General features: G+C 41.4%; 1 protein-coding gene across 1 annotated transcript; it reads right to left on the reverse strand.

The window, feature by feature from the left end:
- Nucleotides 1-4340: 4340 nt before the first annotated feature.
- Nucleotides 4341-5570, reverse strand: LOC122786822 (cilia- and flagella-associated protein 157-like). The gene has a single exon (XM_044053319.1). It carries the CDS (start codon nucleotides 5568-5570, stop codon nucleotides 4341-4343), a length of 1230 nt encoding a protein of 409 aa, XP_043909254.1.
- Nucleotides 5571-27036: the final 21466 nt, after the last annotated feature.

The raw sequence follows: 27036 nt of genomic DNA on the forward strand, positions 1-27036 counted from the left end.
TCACTCCTACAAACTCCATGCAGAAAGGCCCTTGTTTTGACCGGGTCATCAAAGTCCATTGGGTAAATAATTATTTTTAGTTGCAGGTCTACTCCTGTCTGATTTGGTAAGATTTTAGTCACAAACATGGAATTTCCAAACACCAAAGCCACAAAATAATACTTTTAAATTGTCTGAGGGGGAAAAAAGTAAACAAACCCCAGTGTAGTAAGAGTCTGGAAAAGACTCCACTGCAGTAAACTATGAAGGTGTAAGGTTTCAGCCAACTGTGTTGTGCCAATGCAAGAACACAAATGCCCTTTTTTATGTTTCCTCTGCCGTTTTATTTTCTACCCCAGTGCTGTTGCACGTCTGTCTGTCTGTCCTGGAAGACGGAAACCTCCTCTGTGGCTCTTTCTGAGGTTGCTTCCATTTGTTTCCCCCACATAAAGTGCTTTTTTTCCCTCTCTCCTAGAGTTGGTCTGAAGACAGATGATGTGACAACATGTACACACTGTAAACCCTGCAGAGTCAAACTGTGATTTGTATGCAACACACTGAGTATATACAGTATAATTACCACATATAACCTAGTATCCTAATGTTCCAGATGGTAGTGATTCTGAAAAACGTAGTAGTAGCCGTTTGGGAGCTATGGTCGTCAGACAATAAAAAAAAAAGTACGTTTCATTCTGATGAACTGTGGCACAGTAATGCACTGGTCACCCACATTTTCCTTTAGATGTCTCTGTTGTTATTTTCTCCGTCTTCCACAGAACCAGATTCTCCACGATGTGTCCTCCAGCTCAATGTTTTCCCCCCGGTCCCAGTGAAATTTTCCAGTCGTCAGGATGTTTTACCACTCCTGATCCAGTCTCCTCGGCTGCAAAGTGCCACATGCTGTCATTGCCCGGCTGGCTTTTCCAACCGCTGGCTCCCGACACCACACCAGTCCTTCATTAAAGCTCGTGCTGCAGAGCTTCAGTCAACGATCCACAGAACCACAAAATAACCAGACAGCGTGGAAGAGGCCATTTTCCTCTTTGTTTTTTTCCCTTTTTTTGGTTAAGGTGCAAGGCAGCTAATTCATTAAGGTCATCACAAACATTAGGAAATGTCATACAATAGAGAAAAAAAAGAGAAAAACTTACTAAAGATTTATATTTGCGGTTTGCTTGGCTCTTTGAAAAAGGGTTTAAGTTCGCCAAACTATCTCCTGTGAGGTAAGCTACCATGACTGGACCCCTGCTTTGCCAATGAATCACAAAAACCCAGTAAAAGAACAGGCTGCAGTTAAACTGCCAAACGATCACCTGATGATGATGATGAAGATGAGTGTCAACCAACTTCTGATTTATTAATAAAACACAAAAGCATGCATACTTCTCATTACGGTAACCTATAGACCATTTTTGATATCTTGGAAATTCAAAAAGTATGGACGGGCTATCAGTACCGTAATTCCTAAGCGGCTGAATAACTGCCAGATATTGAAAGTGGAAGTTATCCTGGAAGAAAAGGGGCAGAAGCAGTCACTCATTGAATATTTTTTGACAATTCTACAGCCAAACAAATCCAGATGGTCATAAGAGGGTTAAAGAACAGACGGCAGCTAAAGTTAGCTATCATCATTGAGGGAAACTAGTGTGAGGATGGACAAGGATGAAACACAAGAGCCCAGTCAAAGACATTTGTGCGAGGTGGGATTTTCTATTTTCACAAAAATAAAGACCAAACTCAAAAGTAGACTGAACACTGCATCAGAACTGAGTGTAAATCTGTGCAATAGTCAGCAAAACACAGTATGACTGTATGTACTCATTCTTTGAGAGATGTACCTTGTTGGTACCATGGTTTTACCTCATACAACTACACTTTAATAAGTCTAGAAAATGTTATTTTCAGCATTTGAACAAATGACCCATGCTGCCTTTTCAGTGACGACAGTCTCCACATTACAAACGCTGACTACCTTCAACACATTATCTTCACTACATCAACCACAGGTGCCAAACAATTTGTGCCCTGATATCAGTGCCGGTCCAAATCAAACACGCAACCCCCCCCACCTCCCCACCATGGTCCTTCCATCAAGAGCCACAGATGACAGTTAAATAAACTTGAAAATCCATCGCTCTCAAAGTTTAACGTTGAAAACCCAAATAGAAAATAAATATATGTATTGAAGAACATGTGTGCAAGCCTGTCTTTCATCACTTTATCTCTTTCTGCCCGTGCACGTTTCAGAAGGAGTCTGCCATATGTGTTAAGCTTTTAGAATACAGTGAGGAGCAAAAAGAGAAAATGGAGAAAGAGAACGTGGGCCAAGCTGGCTTTGAAGGAGGAGGAATGAGATGAGGCGAGGAGAAAGTACATGCAGAATGAAGCAGAACTCCTTCCAAAACTGTTGTCAACAGAGGATAATAAAGTACAAAGAGGGTCTATTTGCTTGGTAGAGAACTGCCTATAATGCTCATGGGAGCGTGGATGGAGGGAGCTGCTCTTCTCGGTCACTGCTGGGCTTTTGAGAACAAAGTCTCCACTAGAACGGAGCAAAAAAATAGGATTTGGCATGCGTACATTTGTACACATAAAATACCGGAAAGCAGAGAAAAAGAGCTCTGTACCGTAATTCCTACATGGTTGAATAACTGCCAGATATTAAAAGTGAAACTTATCTTGGAAAAAGGGGCAGAAGCTCTCACTCATTGATAAATTTTTTGACAATTCTACAGCTATAAAATCAAAATAAATCCACGTAGCCATGATGGTCATAAGAGGGCTGAATCAATGACATTTTGGGTATAGTATATTTTTAAGGATAGTACTTTTCTGCAATTGTCTTTCGGTCAGAAAGCCTTTTCAAATTCAAGCTGGAAAATGGAAATTCACTCTCTGCACCAAAGTCCATAGAGAAAATGTGCACATTTGGCTCAAAGGGACATGAGGTTTTGGTCAAATGCTGCCTCATTTGGCAAGTTTTGGTCGCTGATGGAAACTTACAAGGATTCTAAGATTTTAACACTGAACTTACTGATGGAGGCAGCAGCAGATCAACAACTCCTGTTTGCTGTTTTTTTGCAAAATTCCTTTATTGTCTTTGATGAGGTGGTTTTCAAAGAAACCTAACTGAAGATACTGTAGACTTTAACTCTTTTTTTTTTTTTACTTTTACTGTAGAGTTTAAGTCACAATCTGTTTTTCCTTCATGTTGCTGTGCTGGGGGAGGCACAGCAAAGTTAGTGCTGCATCAGAACCTCATGTAACCACACTTCAAAATCCTGAACTATTCCTTTTTATTTGCCTAATTCAATGTGGATCAAATGGTATATGATTGCATCTATAGCACTAAATCTATATCATAATTCAGAAACAGTGGTGTCCCAGGGTCTTTTGCTTTCTGAATTTCCCGACAGTTACAGAATATTGTGGTTTACTGGTGCATCTACTGACAGCTGCCACCTAAGGGGAATCATCAGCTCCTAGTTTATTCTACGTAGACCGAGTGCAGCTGTTGCTCTACCTCTGGATGTTTTTGTTTAAAGGAACGGTTACCATTTGCCCACCGCAGAGGAGGCTCGCCCCCAACAACAAGGGCTTCATAAATCTTCACTGTGTCTGGACGTTCCTGGCTGTGCAGGTTGGAGGGCGGACAAAAGCACCGAGACACTCGGGGAGCTGCAGAGCAGCTGCAAGCAAGTGGACGTGAAATAACATCAACACTGGTTCTGGCCACAGGAGCTGACGTGGTGTGAATGTTTGTGTGGATGACATGGATGAGACGATGTGAAAAGTGAAACCATGTGACGATACTGGAGTGAGTGTGCTACTGATGGCTCCGTACACCCACAACAGACTGGAAGTGCTTAACAACATAATCCCACACTGTTGGTGTCTGACAGTCAGACAATAACAACAAAAAACACATTCATGTGGACAGAGATTGCCTCGGGTGCTGGGCAGAGAGCACCAATCCCCAAATTTTTGTCTTCCCAAAAAACAGACACTGAGCTTGTGTTGAAAATGATTTTTTAAAAAAATGTATTTTGCACTGGATCTGATGAGCAGGAAATGAAGTATTAGCACTGAATCAGAGCGTGAGTTCAGGTGTTCAGTGGTAAGTTCGCACCCTTTTGTCTTGTTTTCTGGGGTGTTGAGGAGGTCTGCTGTCTGACCGCTGAGTCGGTCAGGTTAATGGAGCTGGCCATCTTCAGCCTGGAAAGTGTCCCGGTGCACAGACAGGATAGGCCCACGTCCCAGTATGAAAAGAGAATGTGTGAAAGTGTTTTGGTGCAGGAGGTATAAAAAGTGATTTGTGGGCCTGAGGTAGGACAGCGGAAGATCCTGACTTGCTGCTCCGGTCAAATGTCCGCCTCTTCACTTGCAGCGTCTTCTGTGTCTTCATCTGTTTGCTCTTTTTGTTCCATCTGCAATGCTGCCTTTATTCTTGCTTTCTTTATGTCCTTTGCCTCCTCATCTTCCAAATATTGAGCTAAATCTGCGATTCCTTCAGGCCTTGATACGGATGGCATCTTCCAAGACAGAATCTTCCACCACTTCATCCACTGTGTCTTCACCTTCTTTAGCTCTGAACTACATTGACTTGCCTCTTCTGTCTTTTTCCTCAACTCGATACTTAGTGCCTTCCTGTCCTGTCTAAGTGCCTCCAGGTCATTATGGAGGAGAACGAGGCACTGATCATGTTTGGTCTTTAGCTGCTGATACTCTTGCTTGAAGGCCTTCACCTCCCGCTGTAGCTGCTGACACTTGTCTCCCAGCTTTGCCATCACCGCCTTGCGCATCCCTCCCTTGCGGGAGAGCTCAGCTAGCATTTTCTCCAGGCTGTCCACGTCCACGTTGAGTTGACTGTTGCGGTCTCGCAGAGCGCAGTTGTTCTTCATCAGGACCTTTGCCTCCTCTGTCAGCTGGATAAACTTGGCACTGACCTCCGCATTCTCTTTAAGGGTCAGCTTGGTCATGTCAGTAACCTTCTCATTCACCATGTCCTTCACCCTCTCCTCCATGGCTCTCAGATGGTTCTCCAGCTTCTGGTCCCGTTTCTTCCTTTCAAGCAGCGCATCCATCTCCAGCTTGTGGATTTCGTCAAGGTGATCCCTTTTCTCGTCGGCCAGCTCTTTCTTTAGAGCTTCCATGCTGGACATGAGCTGCTCCTTCTGAATACGAAACTCCTCCAGACTGGCCATACTTTTCTCAAATTCCTCTTTCTCCTCTTGCAGCTTGTCTACCTTGTCTTGGAATTTTTGCCTCAGCTGCTCTTGCTCCAGCTGCATGGCATCTCTGTCCCTTTGTGCATCGTGCTGTTGAATCTCCAGACGACTCAACACGTCGTCGAGCTTCTGCTCCTTCTTAATGGCAGACTTTTGCAGATACTCAGCAATGTCATCTTTCTCTTTCTCCAGTGCACTGAATTTGGACTGTAAGTCCTCATTTTGCCCCTCCACTTGCTTACATTTCTGCTGACATCTTTGCAGCTGATCTTGCAAGTACTGTATCTCGGCCTGGTACAGCGCCTTGTCCTTCTCATCGCCTGTTTTTGCTTTACCGCCTTTCCCTTTCTTCCCTTTTGCCATTGTGTCAAAGACAGTTCAGAAAAGTTAACACCAAAGGAAGATCACCGGAGGTGACGGCGTTCGGTGTGGCACGTGTAATTTTTTGCTTTACTGCCTTCTTCTGCTCAGTGATGTAACGGTCACGATCCTTTGATGTCGGTGGCGTCATATTCTATGGTGTGACATCACGCTCGATAATGCCACATCATACTGCGTCTAAGAAATGGATTAACTTTTCCTGTTTTGCATTGGCATGGGTGTCCATTGTTCTTTCACAAAAATGGTAGAATTTCTAATTATAAAGTAATTACACTGAAACACAACTCGTGCTTTTTTTTAGTAATGATTTCACCAGAAAACAGGTAAAGCAGCCAAAACCTTCTTAAGATATCATAGAAGCATTGATTTTTATATTTTATTAGGTGAGCATATATGCTGTGATTTAATGGCTAATTTCCTCAAAATGGGCCCATGTTTTACAAAATTGACATGATCTATTGAGCAGACCCGATACCAGATACAGAATGCAGTAAACATGACAGTAAATGAAAATACTGGAAGCACTTAAGACGATGCCTTCCCTGCAGTTATCAGGCTTTTCTCTGACCCATAAAACACTCACGGCAGCCAAATTACACAACACCGACAAAGCATATTTCATCTCCACTTTCACATACTGCCACTCCATTTGGCTGGCAGGTGCTGCACGCTGTGCTGTATTTCACTTAGCACAGAAACTTCAATACCAGTGTGTGTGGCCTGGTGATGAGGTTACCTGCTCCGTGAGCAGGAGTGTTGGTTACACAGGCCTCTGTGCTTCCCAGAGCTGCTGCTGAGAGACAGATGGGTGCTGTGAATCGCGAGTCCAATCGTTTCAACCCTGTGGCCGTTTTGAGGTTGCAGAGGGATTGTCAGGTCAGAGAGGAAGCATCAATTCTGGCCCAGTTGGAGTTTAGAGCTGTTTTTTGGTCTTTACAGACAGAAATTGTAGAGACAATGATCTATCCATCTATGTCATGATTACGGGCTCCACTTGAGCAGCAATAGAAACGAGTAACAAGCTGCTTTGTGGCAAAAAGTAGTTTAAACCATCCTAAACCAGTGTTCCATGGTTATGTTGGTCTGGCATTTCCATGATGGAGAGCTGTACAATCCTTAAAAAGGTTTCAGAGATGACTCAGAGTTAGCCTGTGCAGGCAGGTATTCTGTATTCCATTCCAAAGTATTCCAACTATGGGTCTACTGAACTGGGAAAACAGCCAAATATTTTATATAAAAACAGAACCACCGATAAAATCTGGTTAAACCCCTCCCCCAAGCAATTAAAAGTAAGTTTTTTCACTATGTTTAAAGTGAGGCTCCTATGAGTGTGGACTGTAAGTGGTTTATCTCTATCAAAAATGACCAGAGGTCACCACAGACATCAGATGATGTGAAATTCCATTAATTTCATCTGCACTCCACAATCCAAATATTCCTCCGTGTGTGTGAAGCCAGAGATGTACACGTTTCCTGTGTGGACGGTTGGAAAGCAGAGGATTGGAAGTGAACACTCCTCAGTGGACCTGGTGGGAGTTTAACGGGCCACGGGGACTTTGGTGAGACCGGTGTCTCTGGTAACATGAACACAATGAGGCTTTTATTGATCCACTGAGAAGGTGAGTACACTTTTTCCTTTAAGTGGGCGTCTGCAACTGTTTTTGCACTTTTGTCACTTGGCTCAGCGAGCGGGCTGAGATTTATAGCCTATGAGCTTTATAATGCAGGATACTTTTCACGATATTTGTCGCAACTGTAATCGTTGAGAAGGTTTATCATTTGCGAATTGTACTTTCCTCACTCTTTGAAAGCAAAAATGCTCCTGCAATTTTATAAAGAGATTTGTTATTCCTACACTTTTGTTCAAAATGTTTCTACCATTTTGTTCAAAATGGTAGAAAAATGGAAAAACAACATACTAGTCAAGTTATTATTATTTTAAACATTCAACATTACCTTTTAAAGTAGTTTGAGGGTGATATTGCTGGTTTAGATCATTGTGATCACAGTAATTATGTATTTATGTCATTGCTGCCATTTTCTGACTCACTGTGTGTTTTCAGAAGTCGGGAGTCATGAGTAATAACAAAATCTGAGTGATAACACAAGTGAAATAACACTTATGTCATTACTTATACACTGTATTGTATTGGATTGTATTTATTTACATGCCAAAGAATGAAGTGACATATTATGGACTTATTAAGTTATGATGAAAGTCTCCAAATCCCATGGGTCTTTAAAAGTGGTTTAATGTTGCTGTGTAAAATTATCTAGTGCTGAGATAATTGTGACCCCCTACTAACATTTAATAAGAAATATATAACTGGAAACATTATACTGTTTTCTTTTTTATACAGAAACAAAGAAACTGGCTGTTTGGTAAGACAACACTATGACGTCATCATGCACTGTCATGCCTGGCATGAACATGAAATGATTGCGGCAATTTCTTTGGCCGTGGCTTTAAATGGTTTTTAAATGGCCAACATTTTCATAACATATCATAAAGTATCACTACAAATTATTACGTTTTCTGATACCCAGTAAAGATGCAATGTTAGAGAGGAAAGAGTAAAAAAAAAAGAAGGAGGTGGTGTCTTCTGATTGGTAACGTATGTGTATATATTGTAAAAAACATGTATAAAAAAATTAAATTTATTATCTCTTTCAAAATTCAAAATGACATAAAGTGTTACAGATATAGCTGTAAATTAGTTGTTATATTATGCACAAATTTGCTCTCGTCATGATTTATATTGCAATTTGGTTCATGATAGCCAACTTGGATCCTAAAATAGAAATTTGGGAAATACTGTTTTAACGTAACATTACTTGTCCAGACTGCATCCAGAAAAAAAAAATCGAATTGGAACCGCCTGGCGAAGCGAACAGCAGCAGCAGGTGTGATTGAACATGCATTCAGGCATCTTGATTGCTTTTTGCAGAAGTTCTTCTGAATGTTATGGTTAAACATAAAAATAAAAAGGAGGAGGAGAGAGAGAGGCTTAATCGGCATTGTGTGAACTCTAGGGTTATGGGTCTTTGAAATCCTTGAAAGTTTTTGAATTTGATATTTTACTCCCATGGCCCTTGAAAATTGAAAGTGCTTGAACACCAATGGTTTCATGCTCCTTGCGTTGCTTTGGTACGGCTTTGGTAGACTAGGCTGATGCAGAACAAACATACTGTGGGTGTTGTGGACACTGTCCACTGTCTCTCTCCGCCATTGACATGAGATTGAGCAAGTAAAGTTACGCAAGAGAGAGCAAATGATGCGATGCCTGGGAAATGCAAATTCCAAGACTTCTGTCTCACCAAAGAAAATTACAAAGACTGACTTTGTCCAAGCTCCCAAGGACAATCACTTGTCCAGATGCAGAGCGTGCTGCAAATCAATAAAAGTGGACGCCACGGGCGAAAGCGGCTCTTACAAGGTGCCCTCCCATCTTGAACTGTGTCGGCACATTCAGTCCTTGAATTTGAGAGAATTGGTCCTTGTTTAAATGTAAAAAGACGTTTGTATATATATTTAAAAGTTACAAACTACAGCGTTCAGTGGCTAAAACCTGTTTGTCCAGGCACCGAGAAGTAAGCAATGGCTTTATTCCAGTTCCTCTTACAACCACACTTTCAAAAAAAAAAAACAACCCTGAACCATCACTTGCACTTTGTTGTACATTTGTAAAAAGGAAATATTTCAGTCGTTCTTGAAATGACTATTTATAAGAAAAGCAGAGTGTGTGGTTTGGGGAATATGGGTGCCTTCATGTGTGCAGTGATGTAACACCTGGCCCGGTGCAGAACGTTTGATCATGTCGTTTTGTAATTACCCAGGACGGCTGACGGCGTCTGGAAATGTCCCGCTAGTGAGGTCACCACAACTGCCACCACTGAGGAGTGGAGCCAACACAAACCCACCTGCCTGGCCTCAGCGCTGACACTTCACAGCTGCGCGCTTCAAACATTTTCACGACAGACACAAATAAACCAAAAATATAACACTCTTCTCTTACAGGGTTTAGTCACAAAATGGCCATGAGGATTGCAGTTATTTTTGTCAGTTAAATAAACACAATGTCGGGTTTTCCCCCCTCCTCCCCAATTCCTAATTATATCATTGATGAATAGTTTTGTGTTTGTTTTCTAGTGTTGTTGACTTGGTGGTTTTTGGAGGTTTGACTTTTCCACATACAAGAAATGAGTGAATGATCACAAAGGCAGTTTCACGAGTGTCCAGTCGAGTAAAGACAGGCAGGCTTGAGTCGTGAAGGTAGGGTCATTGTATTCACTGTCTGTTCTTAGATTAGTTCTGTAGCAGCTTGAAAAAAAAAACATTGTGTTTAATTTCAGCGGATTAATCCTGGGACCCCAATCTTTTTTGATGTCACACCTTTTTCTCCTTTTCATTACTCATGTTGTAACCTAGTGTGGTCTTTTGCTGTCGTTCATGTGTGTGCCTCATATCCTGCTGATGAAAACTCACTTGGATGCAGTTTGAACTCCGGTGATGGTGTCATTACATTCAGTTACAGTTCCTGGCTGTTTATTTTCTTCTACCCCTGTGCCCATTTCTGAAGGTTGTATATCATCACTGTTTAATTACAGTCTCTGAAAGTGTTGAAACACAATTAATGGCTACAGTGTGTCCTTTCCAGGAAAAAATGGTGTCTGGGGTTTTTTCCACAGAGCATTTCAGTTCTTTGAGCAGACTTAAGAGATGATGCCTTCAGTCGTTAGACCTTATGGGAATCAGTTCAATGACTAAGGCTCGGTCCCATTTCTCTCCTTGTTCTTAAAATGTACTGTAGCCCCTCCGTTTCGCTCGTACATTTGTAGGTGCAGTGTGTCCTGTTGAGGTAGAGTTTAAGGGGGAAATATGAGCGCTAACTCGTCCTTTAAACTGAGGGCACACTGAATATCATGATGGTCGTAAGAGGGTTAACTGTATCCAAAAACAATACGTTTCTATCATGAAGCCATCATTGGTTATCATGCTACACTAACTACAACAAAACATGCATAACAAACGGGTCCACTGGTGTACCCAGAGGTGATCCTAGACTCTAGGGGGCCCCAGGCAAAGAAGCTAATTGGGGCCCTTCACCTGTTCACCCTAAGCCCATGATAAAAAATACAATTAGTGCTTATCCAAAGTTGTGAACATTTACAGTCAACAGTCTATGACATGGCTCATGTTGGTCAGTGTGTTTTGAGAGGTGAGACCTTTTCTTACCAATCCTCACACCAGCACCAGGCAGAAGGGGCCCCAACGGGGAGGGTTCATGTAGCAGTGGTGATCTGCATCTTATGGCGTGTTTCCACCTAGTAGTAAGGTTTTGTGCGTATTTTTTTTGCATTTCCATTAGGAATAGTACCAAAATAACCGGCCCCAACCCTTGGGGTACCAGAGTAATGGTATGGAGACCCCTGACAGTCAGCTGATTGGGCAATAGAAAAGCATCACTCCCCCTTGCAACCAGCGTTTCTTTAACGGCGGCAGTCTATTCTCATACAAAGCCTGACATCTTGTTGAAACAGCCACGTAAAAGGTACTGTTCTCAATCGAAACGTGAGCCTGACCGAGGGCTTTACCATTCCAATCTGTACCGTACCATGAAGGAAACATGGTTTTAGTGGGGTTTTAGGGGCTTCATGGATGTCACTGCAGAAATTACCATAAGGACCGGGTCTCGGGGGCCCACTTGTTATTTATGCACGATACTACTTATAAAGGGGCCCCATTGAGAGTGTTTGGATGCTACAGTGCTGAGCTGCATATAGGGGCCCCAAGCATTTGGGTATTGCCTGGTATGCCTGTCGGCACACCACTGGGTGTTCCAAGTTGCTAAAGACATTTTCTGGCATGTCTCTGCTGTGCAGCACACAAGTGTTTAACAATGCTTATAGTCCACGTAAGCAACATAAGAAGAACAGCTGATGATGACGGAATGTTGAATCTCTGGTAGAAAACATGTCACGTCGGCTTACGTAAAAGCTAAAGTAGAATACTGTTGACATGTCACGGTGTTAAATGGGTGTCCGATTTCGTAGGTGTAGATTTACCAGAAGTAGAAATTAGACTTCTAGGAAGGTGCATGTGAGACTACAGTTATAGTTATCCCACTCTGGGATCAATAAAACAAAATAAAACCACAGAATGTCAATGACATAATGGACAAATGTGTCATAGCTTGACGTTCAGACACTATTATATGATAAATACTGCAGCTCTGCATCTCTGCTCCACAGCAGCACAAAAACATCTCCCTTTCGTGGTAAACAATGTCCATCCATCGTGAAGGGGGGGGCACTGGATGGATGGTGTTGTGGTCATCCCCGACGGCCTCCACAGAAATGGAAGGGGCCATCCCATGCTGAGAAGGCCCATTAAGCGGAGAGGATGTGGTCATGGCTAGCTGAGTGTGTTAGTGTGCTGGCCTCTCTGGAGAAGCAGAAAGAGCTGGAGGTGTTATGACTGCAGCTTCCTGCTCTTTTCTAGGGTGACTTCCTGTCTCAAAATTAACTCCGTTTCTGTAACCTACACGTCTCACGTCCAGATGGACACGTGTGAAGCTCTCACAACGGCTCTTCTCATGTCCGCATTTGCACTTTATTTGAGCAATATAGAACCTAATTAATCATTCGCCGCCTCCTACGAGGACAAACTCGGGGGTGTTCCAGAACTAGAAGGTGACTGCATTGTAGTCAAAGAGTGTGTGAGACAGAGAGAGAAAGAGAGAGACAGAGTCTGTCTACCAGATGTGGAGCAGTGAGAGTCCTTCTCTGTAGGCGGTGGGTGTTGCTGAACATGTCAGCAGCCATATGGACCGAGGGCTTTGGAAACATCCCATTACAAGTCGTACATCAGAGGCCTGACAGGCTCGCATTCTGGAATATTTTGATTTCAGTCATGAGTGCACTTGCCCCAAAAGCCAAAGACTGGGTTTTTTTTAACCCCTTATGCACCTTTCACAACATTCTTATAAGAGGAGGATTAGTGGAGAGGTGTAAAATAAATGAAGGTCTCTATAAATAACCCGAACTATATCGTTAATCACGCGGTGGGTTTCCTTCAGACTGTTTTTATGCACATTTTTGATTTGTGCTTGAGTTAATGGAATTGCCGGAGGCAAAGAAAATACGGTGAACTAATCAAAGGTCAATAAGTGCATTGGAAACAGAATCGGTGAATAAAGGAAGACGTTTGGAAATCAAGGAGGTTAAATGTCACTCCATGTTCTGCATTTCATTGGACTGGAAAAGGAGTTGATGTAGAGGACAATGAGGAATGAATGGAGTGATGAGGAGGAAATTCAGACACTTAATGCATTATAAAATGTATCACTGCAGTAGGAGGGGGAGGTAGTATTTGTTTCTTGTGTATTGGACGTTTAAGGTGAGCCATGGCAATCTCAGGGACGCTAAAACCACATTATAAAAGCTGATAAATGATTGTAAAAGTCAGTGCTTACGACACGTTAACTATTAGGAGTTGATATTGGTTTTTGTCCTTAAAATGCTCGACAATACACAGATTCACCGTGTGCGGCCCAGTCGTCTCCCAGTCCCATTGTTTATTTTCTATAAAAGAAGGGGAGGGGGAAATTAAAGCATGCAATGAAATATGATCACATGACCTGGTCAGGATTGATAGTGTGTGGGAGAAGTGCTGTCTGAATGAAGTGGGAGTCTGGGACAGAATCGGCTCACGGCAGCTTCCATTTCTCACACCAATACATCAGAGCGGATCTCGAGTTTCGCAAATTATATTACGTATTTCTGCGAGACCATGAAACTTTTGTCCTTCTCATAAGACAAAGCAGATTAATTTGACACCCCCTGATTCCAGTCCTGGGTGTGGAGGGCGACTTTTCTATTCCCCTCAGAAGGGACTTTGTGAAAGAAAGTCATCATCTTCCGACTCTACCTCCTAATACACAACCTCCCTGCTTCCTCTGTGATCCTCTGGTGTGAGATAGAACTGATGGGACTGTCCAGGGAAATGTGCTCGAGGCCCTTCCAAAAATTCTCACACACACACACACACTGACACTCAGCATCTGCATCTCCTGAGTTAATCTGGCAGCTGCCGAGGAGCTGGAGGAGCTCGGTGAGAAAAAGCAGGGAGGACCACTGTTCTTCATCTGGGGGGAGGGGCGGGGGGAGATAAAATGGACTCATGCCTGAGAGAGCTGTGACTATTCAGGGTTCTCCTCCTGCAACCTTTTTGTTTTGCTTGGTAAGAAAAGTGACAGAGGAGAAATGCACTGTGAGAAAAAAAACAGGCTCTAATGGTGGAGAGAAAATATACAATGTGGGTTTTGCATGAATTGTGCTGAGAAAAACAATATTTCAAGAATTGCAGAAATTCTTTGATAACCACAGACAATGAAGTCAATAAAAGTAGAACAAAAGTGATCTCTGTTTATAAAGGTATAGTTCTGGTTTCTGCAGGGTAAGGGACAAAACCCTACATGTATTTACCATTTACTCGCTTGCACCAAATCCCATAAAGAAAATCAATCATTTTACATCACGGCACAAAGAACTTCAATGCTTCAATTACAAAGGATTTTTAGTTACTTACCAAAAAAAGGGCAGCCAGTAAATAAACCAGGACCTGTCTTTTTCTATTTAATGGACTTTTGAGTGGAGGAGTGACCCGCTTTATAAACTTCAGTTTCCAGTCATCAGTCTGATGATGGAAAGATAAAAAGTGCTGATTATTATTTGTTTTTTTTAAAACAGCATAATATTTGCATGACTAACAGACGCTCAGTTCAAATAGAAATATAATCTTGACGTTTAGTTGAGCACAGAGGAGGACGTAATGTTTTTTATATAAGTATAAGTATATTATATTCACAGCAATTTTCCAAAGTCCATTGAGAGGATTGAAGCTCACATGGACACAAGAGCTGCTGATTCTTTGCTGCCTTTGTTTGGCATGTTTGGATCATTTAGGCTAATCTGGAAAAAAGAAAGGATTTTCCAGAAGGAACGTCTGATTTTTATCAGTAATTCAGAGCGTCTGTGTCTCAAGCTGCTTCCAGGTGTTTCAACCAAAGCAACAGCAATTTATAACTGTACAAGTTAAAAATCACTACAAAAAAAAAACAACCCAGACACAAATAAATATATTTACTTGTAGTAGTCCTCTTAGAGGCCAAAACCTGGTCCTAAAGAGGCAGAAAGTTTAAGTTTAAATTGTGAGGTTAAGTATTAAGTGGTCATGGTTAAGATTAGGGATATAGGCTTTGTTTAAGCTGTCCAAATGAATGGACTTCTTCTTCTTTCCATGTGTTACTTATTAGACTTCCTGTTAAAATCCATTCAAATGAATCAAATCAAACTAAAAATAATAAACTGGTCCATGCAGTTATGGGTTTCCTTTATTTGAATACACAGCCCCACCAACTGGACACTGGAAGGAATGACTCCTATACAATTGTCAGAGAGGGAGGATATTCCAGTTTTTCTAAATCGGTTTTATGAATGGCAAACAATTACATATTTAAAAAATAAAAAAGAAATAGATCAGGGTTTTTACAGTGAACCATGTTTTCAGACTTGCATGCCTGCACCGTGATCTCAAACCACAAGATGTCAGTAGAACCACAACATCAAAATATGTTTTATGCTGGTGTTCAAGTTTGCAAGAAACATCTGCCAGTTCAAAAGTGTCATTTATTGACTTTAGACCGACAGCTCTTGTGTCCCACTGAGCTCCAAAATGCTGGTTTTCTCTGTGGACGTTGGTTCTGGAGAGCAAACCGTTTACAGACTCCAGCGTCCAATGAGACAAAGTGGATAAAAACATTTCTTTTATTTTATTGTATTATTTTTTTTTTTTAAGATACTGTTAACCAGGTGTGGATTTGGTTAAGTGAGCCATGATTTCACTGAGAGCAACTGAGAATACCTATGTTATTATGCTGGTTTCAACACAGGGGGGCAGCAGGAGGCTGTGCAGAGCTGAGGCTGCACTGACTTATTGTCAGTACCTAATACAACCACAATGCCAAGAATCCAATCCAACTTTATTTATAAAGCCCATTTAAAACAACAGCACCACTTGGACCAAATAAAATAACTTTTCATTAAAACTCAGGACGTTTGACGACATCCAGGCTTTGACATCTGGATGGAGTGGGAATGATTTTGCTTATATAAATCTGATAATCATCACAGCAGTGATAAGACATCCCATGCTTCCTCAAAACAGACCCCAATGAAAGAAGATAGAGAGAGAGAAAAGAAGGGGCCCAAAAGTCGAACCTTGTGGCACCCCACACTGAAGAGGACATAATATCACCTTGAGCAACACAAAAGCGGTCAAAGTGAGGATAGCAGTCATTGTGCTAATATTTTATTTTGCTAATAAAATGCAATTAAAAAACCCTTAAAACTGCTGAATCTGCTTTTAAATTCAGACTGGAACACCTCAAGGATACCAGTCCTGTCTAAAAAAGCATTTAGTTTCAAGTTTGGAGATCGGCCTGTAATTTGACAGAACCGAGTGGTCAAGGCTTCAGAGATAGAATAAAATCTATACTATCAAGCCAAAAAACTACACTTAACACCAGTAACACATTAAAGATAAAAAAAAACAAAAAAAAACACAGCAACAACATCCTTTCCATAAAAACAAAACAAAAACACAAAAAAAGAACTCCACATATTTGGTGGCACAGCCTTGGTTTGGTCAAAAAGACACAGAGCAGAAGACGATCATTATGGACGCCTGTTTGAGGTTATTGCCACAAGGTCTACTCATACCTTCACGTGTACAAGCCATCGCTCAAAGAATAGAAAAACATACATGTGTGGAAAGGCTACACTGACGTTGACCCTCATTTTAGTCTGAATGGAAGCACAGATGCGTACGTGCATGTGAAAAGACACAGAGCAGAGAAAGAATGACCCAGATCTCTATTGAAGTCACATTTAAGTGTTTTTTTTTTTTTGATTAAATTGTTTTCCCAAGGGCAACCAATATATTGATTCTTCTTTGGATTTCAGTGCAACCAGTTGACTTTGTATTTTTTTTTGGTTATTTAGCCCCTTGCACTTCCTGTGGACATCACCGACTCCCGTCCTCTTGTCAAACTGCCATAAAAGGTCATTGTGCTTGTTCAGCAGTGAAAATAAAAAGAGAAGCCATCATCAGTACAATCTCTGCCTCCTCGTAAGTCAAGGGCTCTCTCTGAGCCGGGGTTAAACAAAGAGGCTCCTCTGTGCCCGAAGGCCTGCTGCAGTCAGAGCGACCGTCCTGCAGCTTCACTTCACATCACTTTGTCCACCTCCGTCTTTTTCCCTTTTGTGTTTGTGTAAATAAAAACACACAAAAAAGAGAGGGCATTAAGCTTTTCATTATGAGAAAATGTAAGGGGCCTCTTCAAACAGAGGGTACAGAGTGTTCCCTGACCAATCCTCCTTTATCCCCCTGCCGTCTGCAGTTTCATCCCCGGTGAGGAGGAAGACCACTGCAGATCCAGCTTCAGAGAGCAGGAAATGTCAGCAAAGGTCTGAGACACACACACACACACACAAACACACACACACACACGACCAGAGGCAACAGAGCTGCTGCTGCTGCTGCGATTGAAAACAGATCCGAGAGTCATAGTGTTTTTACCATACCTGGAAACCACACACCACAACAAAAGTGACAGTTCAGATTAAGGTCAGGTTATTTTTTTTTCTTTCCTTTTAATCTAATACAATAGAAGCAAAAACAGCTGAGAACGGCTATGAATAAATATCCAATTGCGGTGATTATTTTTAAGTGAAATTGCGTTATGACTCGCAAGTTGAAATTTTTACAATTATTCTCATTTTTCTTTGAAAAATGGATTTAAAATAATTGCTGTGTGATATTTGAGATTTGAAAATTCCCTATTGCGATTTAGAGAACATTTCAATTAAATAGGACTTTAAATAAAAATGAAATGAACATGCATTGTGAAGCCTCGATGATTTGCAATTTGAAGGGCAATGTGTCCGGTTTTAACATGTTTTGAAATGTAACATAACGTCTGTTTCTCTAAATTTACAAAATTGACATGGTATTCTATTATACAAGACCTGAAACTAACGACTGAAGCAATAAAATGTTTAATGACGTTATAAATCAAGTGAGAAATAGGTTGATTTTCCCAAAGACTTTTATTTAAATGGCGTTCTTTTTGCATCCAGCCGAGTCGCCGCCTGGTGGTTAACGTTACTTTCATCCTGCTCCCTAAGGCTTCATTTTTCAAACTGGCAGACAACGTCCATTTTCATGTTGTTGACGTCCTCATCCTTTCACTTGCAGATGATTCCACCCCACGATATCGCTGCAGCAGTGATGAGAGTCAGGCTCACACTGGGGTTAAGTTAAGTGATTCTTCACAAATAATTGTGTGCATGTGTAGAAAACATCTGTGTACAAAGTATGCACACACTCAAACTCACGGTGTGAAGTTTCCACTCTGTGTGTGACACTGACGTGACAAGTTACAACCACTCAAGATGAGATATAGAGCTGCAGCTAAGTTTGTTAAACCTCTCAAATGACTCGTTTTGGCCACAAACCAAAATGATTCCGTTGTTAATGATTTATTTGTTATATGGAGCAAAGAAACCAGAAAATACTCACATTTAAGAAGCTAAACTGATCCGAAATCTTGTTTTAATAATGACGAAACCCTCAAACCCATAATCAAAATAGTTGACGATTCATTTAGTAACCGATTAATAATCGAATATTCGAGTAATTGTTTCAGCCCTAATGCGATATAACAATATACTAAGACTTATTATCATCAGTCTCTCACACACCGCTGCTGCAACCTCTGAACCTCACTTACTCACGGTGAAGCTTTGTTTTTTGGCGAGCACACGTCAAAGCCCCTTTTTTTTTTTTTTTAACTACTGGCAGAGCAGATCAGTCAGCTCTCTGTCAGTCTGACATAAGGGAACCATTATCCTTCCACTCCTCCACCTGAATCGTCTGCTTCTCTCAAAAAGTTCCTGCTGGACCCAAACTCATCCAACTGATTGAAAACGTGTGAAATATCACGTCGGGCTATCAGGTCGAGCGGGAATACACGCCGCACACTGAGGAACTGAGGTGAATTTTTTTTTTTTTAGGCTTTGAGTGGAGATAAGAATGCTAAAGGTGGTGATGGTCTACGTGGAATTTTTAACTTAAAATGTTAATGTGAACTGGATATTTTCATTCTCCTACGCTGCATGAGGTGATCTACTATAACGTTGTGTTATTGTTTACACCAAAGCTGTTTGTATGATGAGGATAACGAGCACAGAGCAGTTCTCTCACTGTACGTTAGTGTTTGCAGAGCTAACGTGACACGAGTGTGAAGTGTCCGGCAGCTCGTGTCTCGTCTCGCCGAGACTGCCGTGGAGAAACTAGACCCTGATTTGGGTCAAGTCTCCAGGGGACGATGAATAATCAGAAAAAGCTGGCACGGTATCTGACACGCGACCCGAGCGGTCGACAGACGTCACGTTCTCTTTTGTACTGTGGACATGCACTTTCCTGTTTGGCAGCTCTGCCTCCCCCCGTGGCAGCCGCTCACTGCCCCACATGGACTCTGCCGTGACACGGGCCTGGTGTTTTTACCTTGAGCACAGGAGGTCGTGCCCTTGCAGCTGCGGGGTTCTTTTCCTTCAATTTCCAGCACATTCTTTCCTTTATTACACTCACTGCTCAGGCACAGGTCTGCAGCCTGACACGAGTCAAGTGGTGGTTGCCCGAACTGTGCGCACCACCTTCACTAACGACTGTTCCGAGACATGGAGCAACATAATGAAGCTGCCGGCAGCAGCATTTGATAAAATCTCCACCTGCTTAAGTCTACTGTATTATTTCAATATGTTTCCTGCTTTATCTTGGACTGTAGAATGAAGTTTGTAGACCACAAATTCCATAGAGAAAATCAGTGTTTTTAGCAAGCTGCTGGTCTACTACTGCCTCATTTGGTCTGTTTGTGTCACTTAGGTACATTTTGGAACTTACTGATGGAGGCAACATGGAAATTCTCTATGGGACTTTGGTGCAGGGAGTGAGACAAACATCAGTTTTCAGCCTCCCAAAGCGATCTCACTGTGAGGAAAGATGTTCTGTAAACGTAAGCAGGTGAAGATGTCGAGTCTTGTGTTCAGCAGAAAAAATCAACTCCGGGTTTTGGTCCTGACAAGGCCGATGTTTATGCCAGAATAAGTATACACTCGCACACAGACGTTGAGCAGAATGTTGGGAGGAAATGACTGCGGCAACCTTGAGAGTCTTCCTCTGTAAAATGTTCCCAAGTTATCAAGGTTATGAAGTAGGTACAAACACAATGTAATTAGTTTTCTGCAACTTCGAGCAGACTCTTACATCATGTTCCCATCACTCCAGATTCCAGCGATGCCGCGTTTCCCACAGAAACCACGTCAAACCTTGGAAAAGAAAAAAAGTACTTTGATTCTAACTCCTCTGCTGATCTGCAGCTCAGACACTGTGAGAGCAAACAGAGAGGAGACCAGGGAACTCATTACGCCAGGTTTTGTTTTTAGACGGATGACAAGCACGTCCCATTGGACCGAGACAAAGGAGAAAACGTCTTTTCTCCTCAACTATTCTGTTCTAATTCTAGCACGTACAAGAGCGCGCTGTGTTTCCGTCATGGTATGGTTCGGTTTTACCTGGTGGGCGGGGTGTGGGCTGTGCACGACGTCCGTATCGCGACACTGTACCGATGTGACGACCGCGATGAACGGCGTCATCAAAAGTGACACAACAGACAACACAGGCTGCTGTTTGCTGGCATCATCTTCTCAGTGCTAGAGTGCTAATTTAAAATGGCCTCGGTTTCCGTGAGATATTTATGCCCGTCGCAAAGGGAGCGACGTTGTTCTGTCGCCCAATCAGTTGACTGTCATGGGTGAAGCTCCACCCTCACCTGACGTGCCATTTTACTCTGGTACTCAAAGGGAGATGGATAAGGAGTATTAGGGCCAAGCTGAGAAGATTTTTTTATTTTGTTTTAATATTACAAGAATAAAGTCGTAATTTTTATGAGAATAAAGATTTAAGATTTTATCATTATCTAATGTATTATATTATTAATCTGTGTGATTCTTTCTTCCAAATAGTCTCTGCTTTTTTTACAAGTCCTGATGATAAAGATAATGCGGTGCTGATGTGCTAAAAATATTAAGTATTTATTTATTTATTTGTGAAGCCCAAATAAAAATGTATCTCCATTGTATATTCCTAATGGAAAGGCAAACAAATGACAGTTTTGGAGAAAAATAAACATTTTTGAACACAGCAGACAAGCTTTATGTGCATGCTCCACATCTTTGTTGAATTTCTGTGGCAATGTTACAGCGCCACATACAGGCCGGGCATATATACTTCAGCACTGAGAGTCATGTTGGTCATGTTGGACATTTCTTCATACAATTTATAAAAAAAAACCTTTGAAAAAGATTGCAAAAGTAAAGTTCAGTTTCCGTGTCAGAACAGCTAAAACAGAGGAAAACAACGCACACTGCACAGGAATTTGACAAAAGGATATCCTCTCTCCGTCTTTCCCTCCACAAGCTGTCTCCACCTTTTCAGAGCAGTGCCATCTAGTGGCAGTACTGAATCCTGTCTTTCTCCCACCTGGCTACACCTGGTTGAAATGTCGTCACGATAAGTTCTAGTTCCGTTTTGCATACATCGAGTGATAGAAGCTCATGGAAAACAACCATGAACACATGATGGGAGCCTCACATTTTAATCTTCAACACACAGATGTTAAATTGGTGCAGATTGCGTCATAAATTATATCAACAGCAACAACAAAACTCAACAACTAAAACTGCAAACAAAGCTGACAGTGAGGAGAGCTGACAACACACAGTGAAAACACATTCCTGAGGGAAACGCAGAGCAGTTTACGGTGACACGCAGTGACGGCTCATGAGTTACGACGCCCCAAACTCTGCCGCTGTTGCAAGTGAGTGCCGGTTGTGTGGATGGAGTTGAGCTGCGGTTTTGTGTGGGGGACAGAATGTGTTTGTGTGTTTGGAGGAAGTCTTACAGTTCAAGTCAGTCCAACTCTTCCCTAACGTTTTTGCTGCGTAGTGAAGACAGCTGTGTGGTGCTGTATCGCGTCCAGATTCAGGTTACTTTTCCATTCCTCTGTGAAGAGTGTGACACATCACGGTGTCTCCTCGTCCCTGCTGTTGGCTTCAGCCCACACGTCACACTGCAGCACTGACAAAAACCCAGCAGCAGCTTTACGAAAGAAAATGTTCTTGTAGTGTTTTGAGGTGGACTAAATCAACAATGTGCAGAAGCTCCTGATTCATCCTGAAAACACTAGCAGTACTGTATATTGTTGCACTGACAGGAGTAATAATTGACTTATGCCATGCGGCTGCAAGGTGGAATTTTGGTGGTTACTTAAGTACAAGTAAAAGTACCGGTCTAAAAATGTACTCAAGTTAAAGTCAAAAAAAGTAGTTTGTTTAAAATTTACCCAGACTTAAGGTTACTTAGTTACTTTTTCAACAAAGTTGGGGTTCTTTCTTGGACACACAAATCTCACATGACTTAGATTTTAATTAAAGGCAAACCTTTAGAAATTAAAGTGCTGACAAAATAAAATATGTAAACACATAATGTGTCAGTCAAAATGGGTCAAAGCCCACAAATGCTTTCACTTTCTCACTCACTCACTCAGGGACCTTAATAAAACACCAATTCACCTGTCCTCGTCATTCACCTGTCCTCGTCATTCACCTGTCCTCGGCATTAACCTCTCCTCGTCATTCACCTGTCCTCGTCATTCACTGCCAAAGGTAAATTAAATCATTTTTAAATTGTGATTAAAAACATAACAAAGTACAGTACTTCCAAATAAGCATACTTTAGTAAAAGTACATAAAGTACACAAAGAACCTACTCAATTACAGTAACACGAGTACACCTGTGTGAGGAGCTACTCTCCTCTACTAGAATGAGGAAAAACAGGTTTACGTATTTATAGAGCATTTCTAAACAGATTGCACCTCTGGCTGACCTTTGACCCGTGTGCACACTGGTCAGCGGTGAACTGTGTTGAGTTGAGTTCATCGCTGTGGGGATGAAATCAGCCCATCTTTGGCGCAGAAGCGTAGCGTTGCCGGTTTATGGTTAGTCTTAGGATTTAAATGGTTTGTGAACGTGTTTTGACAGATAAACGATCCGCTGTCTGTCATCAGACCCTAATGAGATTAAACTGAGGGGAGGGACCACGTTTAGACGACCGCAAAAACTCACGGCCTGGAAGGCTGAGTAAACCGTGGTATGATGTGCAGTAAGTGATTATTATTATTGTATGTGCAGGGTTTGAGATGCATATCTGTGGCTCCACAGAGGAACTGAGTGGAATTATGTGAATCACAGTACAGTAAAACCCTAGTCATTCCTGTGGTGTCATTTTTCGTCATCTTCTTCACAAACAATCAAGGGATTGTTCTGTCGGGAAAGGACAGTTCATCCCATAGATTATTGTCCCTGGATTGAAGCACTTTTATACAATATTGTAACTCTGATGTCATAAAGTTCAATTCAACCAACTGGTTGTCTGACAGACGTTAAGTTGAAGGATGCTGCGGTAAACAAATCAAATTTCAGCCGGGGTTTGAATATTGAATCATGTGAAATTTTGTTATTCTTTGAATTTAATTTGTATTTTTTTGGCTGCTCTCATCGGGATCACCACAGCGGATCTTGGTCATATCCACATATGACAACATTTGCAGATGAAAATGATCCGTGTCCAGACGAGCGGTCCAGCTCTCTGTCAGCAGGAAAAAACATTCTGTTACAGCTGCAGCTTTTATGTGTCGGTGTAAACAGGAAGCAGATTCTCTGTCCTGCACTTATTTGTATACTAAAAACACTAAAGGGAAACTTTGAGTGATAAAGGAGCTTTACATTCACAGCTCATAGTCGAGTTGTGGACAATTAAGCATGCTTCATTTTCAGTTGGTCAATTCAAAAGCGAACGGAGAACAGGTTATTGACCCGAGGCTATGTTGTTTCTCCTTGAAATCAATTTTCAATCATCATTTGGTCTAGATGTAAGAGTTTAAAGTGGCAGTAACGTTTTTTGGGCAGCATTACACGTGTCAGTCTACACAGTGAAAGTGAGTATCTGCATTATTGTTTCCAAAGGCTCAGTTTGTTATTGTTCTTATTTTAACCACAAAAAGGGCCAGAAATGATCCTGTGAGTCAGTACTTTTATCCATTTTTCCAGAATAACTTTACGTATCTGGCAGTTGAATTTTAGAATAATACATTAACAATTTAAAATGAAGAAAAACAATGAGTTACATTTAGCATGTTAAATTTGATATATGAACAGTATAACACTTATTATTAATAATTTTAGTCTCAATGTTCAAAAAATGGAGACTATGTACGGGAATTTTTCCCAACTCTCTGGTGACAAAGACGCTGATTCGCCGGCTTCCTACAACAGCGCGAGTGAAATTACCGTAATTACCACATGTTGTGCTTTGACGTGCAACTTCTCAGCTTTCAGAAACCCCTGGAATTTTTCCAATAGCACAAACCGTCGCGTAATTACTGTAATGCAAAGTGCGCTTGCGCAAACGTGTCGCCTGCGATACGCTCGGCATTAAAGGGTTTCAAATGAAAACAGTATGGATGTAATCTTTTTTACACCAGATAAACCCCTTCCACTTATTCTGCCTTAGAACATGCACATTTTGGACAAGCAGTAGTTGGTTCTGAGACAGGTTAAGGGAAAAATGTAGTAGCCCAGACTACTAATAATGTGTGTTTGTTTGAATTCTCTAGGATTTCAACAACTTAAAGGTTTTTTTAGAAGCATTTAAGGACTCGCGCTGTGTGAAGCACGGAATATATGGTAAAAGTTCAAACAGATCCACTCTAATATGAACATAAATCTTTCAAATATCCTCGTATTTGTCCTTGAATATGATAAATGGAAAGAATAATTGGAGTTTTTGAGGACAAAGCCAGTAGATTTTTAATGCAGCAGTTACAGAAAATGAAACCTTTACTTAAAGAGCAGACATAACCTCGGGGCTAAAAGTTTCATGACTAGATTATAAACTTAAGGATTTGACTTTGCTGCAGAAATATCATTTTATAACTCGTCTCAGGCTTCCTGAGATGGAAGAGATTTTGTCTCCCCCACCTCCTCCTGTTGGAGATCACTATATCTGAGCCAGATCTCTATTCAGCGCACGGCTGCTGTGCATCAGCCTGAAATCTTCAAAGTGCGGACGGATCCTCTCATCTCACCTCAGATGTGTGGAGAGATGCCTGCTGAAGAGGCGCGACTTCAAATCTAAATTAAATGAGTCAACTAAAGGAGGGATGTTGACCCACAGAAAGCCGCAGATTGAGGTTAGTCTCCGAGGAAATGGAGCCAGAGATTATGGAGAAATGTGACACAGAGAAGGAGGCCGACTGAGGTTTAAGTGGAATATTAGGATCTCTCCAAGTAACACATGGGAGGCACTTTGCTTAGATGAAGTTCACATGTCATAGGCGTTGTCACTTTAAAAAGGAACACGTTAATTCCTACAGAAGCTCCTCGCTCTTGTCATTTCCAAATCCTACATGTTCTCGAGGTAACTTTTGCTGCTAAATTACAGAGAGCAAGCAGAACGGATGATGTATGCAGTCAAGGATTGATTCTTAAATCTTAATTAGGGCTAACTAACGATTATTTTTAGACTCGAGTAATCTGTCGATTATTTTCTCAATTAATCAACTATTCTTTTGTCTATAAAATGTAGAAAAACGTTGAAAAATGCAAATCAGTGTTTACCAAACCTGGAAAGCATGATGTTCTCAAATGTCTTGATGTTTTTAATTTTTTTTTTTTTGTCAAATGGAGCAAAGAAACCAGAAAATAGTCACATTTAAGAAGCTGAAAGATCAGAAAGCTTGTATTAAACCTCTAAAGCCGATTAATCGATTATCAAAACAGTTGACGATTAATTGAGCAGCCCTAATCTTAATCTTCAACATTATAAGAGGAACTTGATGACATATGATGACGTTGTTGGGAGGTTTAGCTGTGTGTAGAGCTCTGGAAGATGACGTCACGCAATCCTTGTCATTTCTTTAGTCACTATTATGAATCACTGCATTTTTTGACATCTTTGCAGCATTGTCAATGTTTTCGCTTTATTGTCACTCTCTCCGCTTGTTGTAAAAGTGAGTCATTTCTTTGAATATGTGTTTTTCTTTAAGCTCAACCAAGGACAAGGACAGCAAATGATCAAAGGCAAGATGTCCTATATACAGTATATGGACAAAAGTGACTATTACATGGACTGTAATGACATATTCAAATACATATACAGTACTTATAAATACGTAGTTGGTCACCCATTTTGTGAATTTGTGTCCATTCATTCTGTAGAGCATTTACGAGGTCAGGCTCTGATGTAGGACGAGAAGACCTGGTTCACAACCTCTGTTCCAGTTTATCCCAAAGGTGCTCAATGTGTGGGGACAGTCAAGTTCTTCCTCGCCAAACTCAAAGCCGAACCATGCCTTTATAGTGCTTTCTTTGTGCACTGTGGCACAGTCATGTTGGTTGGAATAGAAAGGGGTCTTCCTCAAACATTGTCCAAAAAGAACCCGTGAGGATTGTCCGTCATTGGAGATAAGGAGCCTAGACCAAATACTGATGTCCATATAGTATACTTGGTATGAGTTAGATTATTGTTATTGACTACTTGAATGTATTGTCATCTGTCCCGTAGACAGGCCGGTATGTCTAGTCACTGTATACTAATGAGGTCATTATAGAATGTCAAAAACACGTATAGCTTCTGTCCTGAAACCCGATCTCAGCCACGTATTACAGCAACAGAGACTTCAGAATGTTCGGTCATTGCTATTTAAAAACCTTGACGGTGAAATGTCACTGCGAGCCGTCAACGCGTTCAGTGCCGCTTTAACTCCGACCACATTAGAAGTCATCTGCTGCCTGTAACTGATTTACCACATGGTAATCAGATACACTTCAGTCTGTATCACCAACACACACAACACCATCATCATCATCATCATCACCATCATCATCATCATCGCCCCCTGGCCCTCTGTCTCTCTCTCTTTCACTGTACATGCAGACATATGTATGGAAACAATGCAATGGTGACAGATTACAGTGTGTAACCAGGTACGAGACCTGTCTGAGTGGATTTGGGCTAAAGTTAAAGGTCAAAAATGCAATAGCTGAGCACGCACGTCAGACCAAAACACAAAAATGACCATGTCAGCAAATACCAGTAAGCTATTCAGGTCAGTCGCCAATGACAACACACATGTAACACACTACATCAAGTTACTTATGAGTCTGTGAGGCAACATTATGGCAAATAACTGCAGTAAAACGCCA

The sequence above is a fragment of the Solea senegalensis genome, linkage group LG20, assembly GCF_019176455.1.
Source record: "Solea senegalensis isolate Sse05_10M linkage group LG20, IFAPA_SoseM_1, whole genome shotgun sequence".
NCBI classification, from domain to species: Eukaryota; Metazoa; Chordata; class Actinopteri; order Pleuronectiformes; family Soleidae; genus Solea; species Solea senegalensis.

What these genes read in the sequence shown, in the direction of transcription:
- LOC122786822 (XM_044053319.1), bottom strand. Translation starts at nt 5,570, where the DNA reads ATGGCAAAAGGGAAGAAAGGGAAAGGCGGTAAAGCAAAAACAGGCGAT.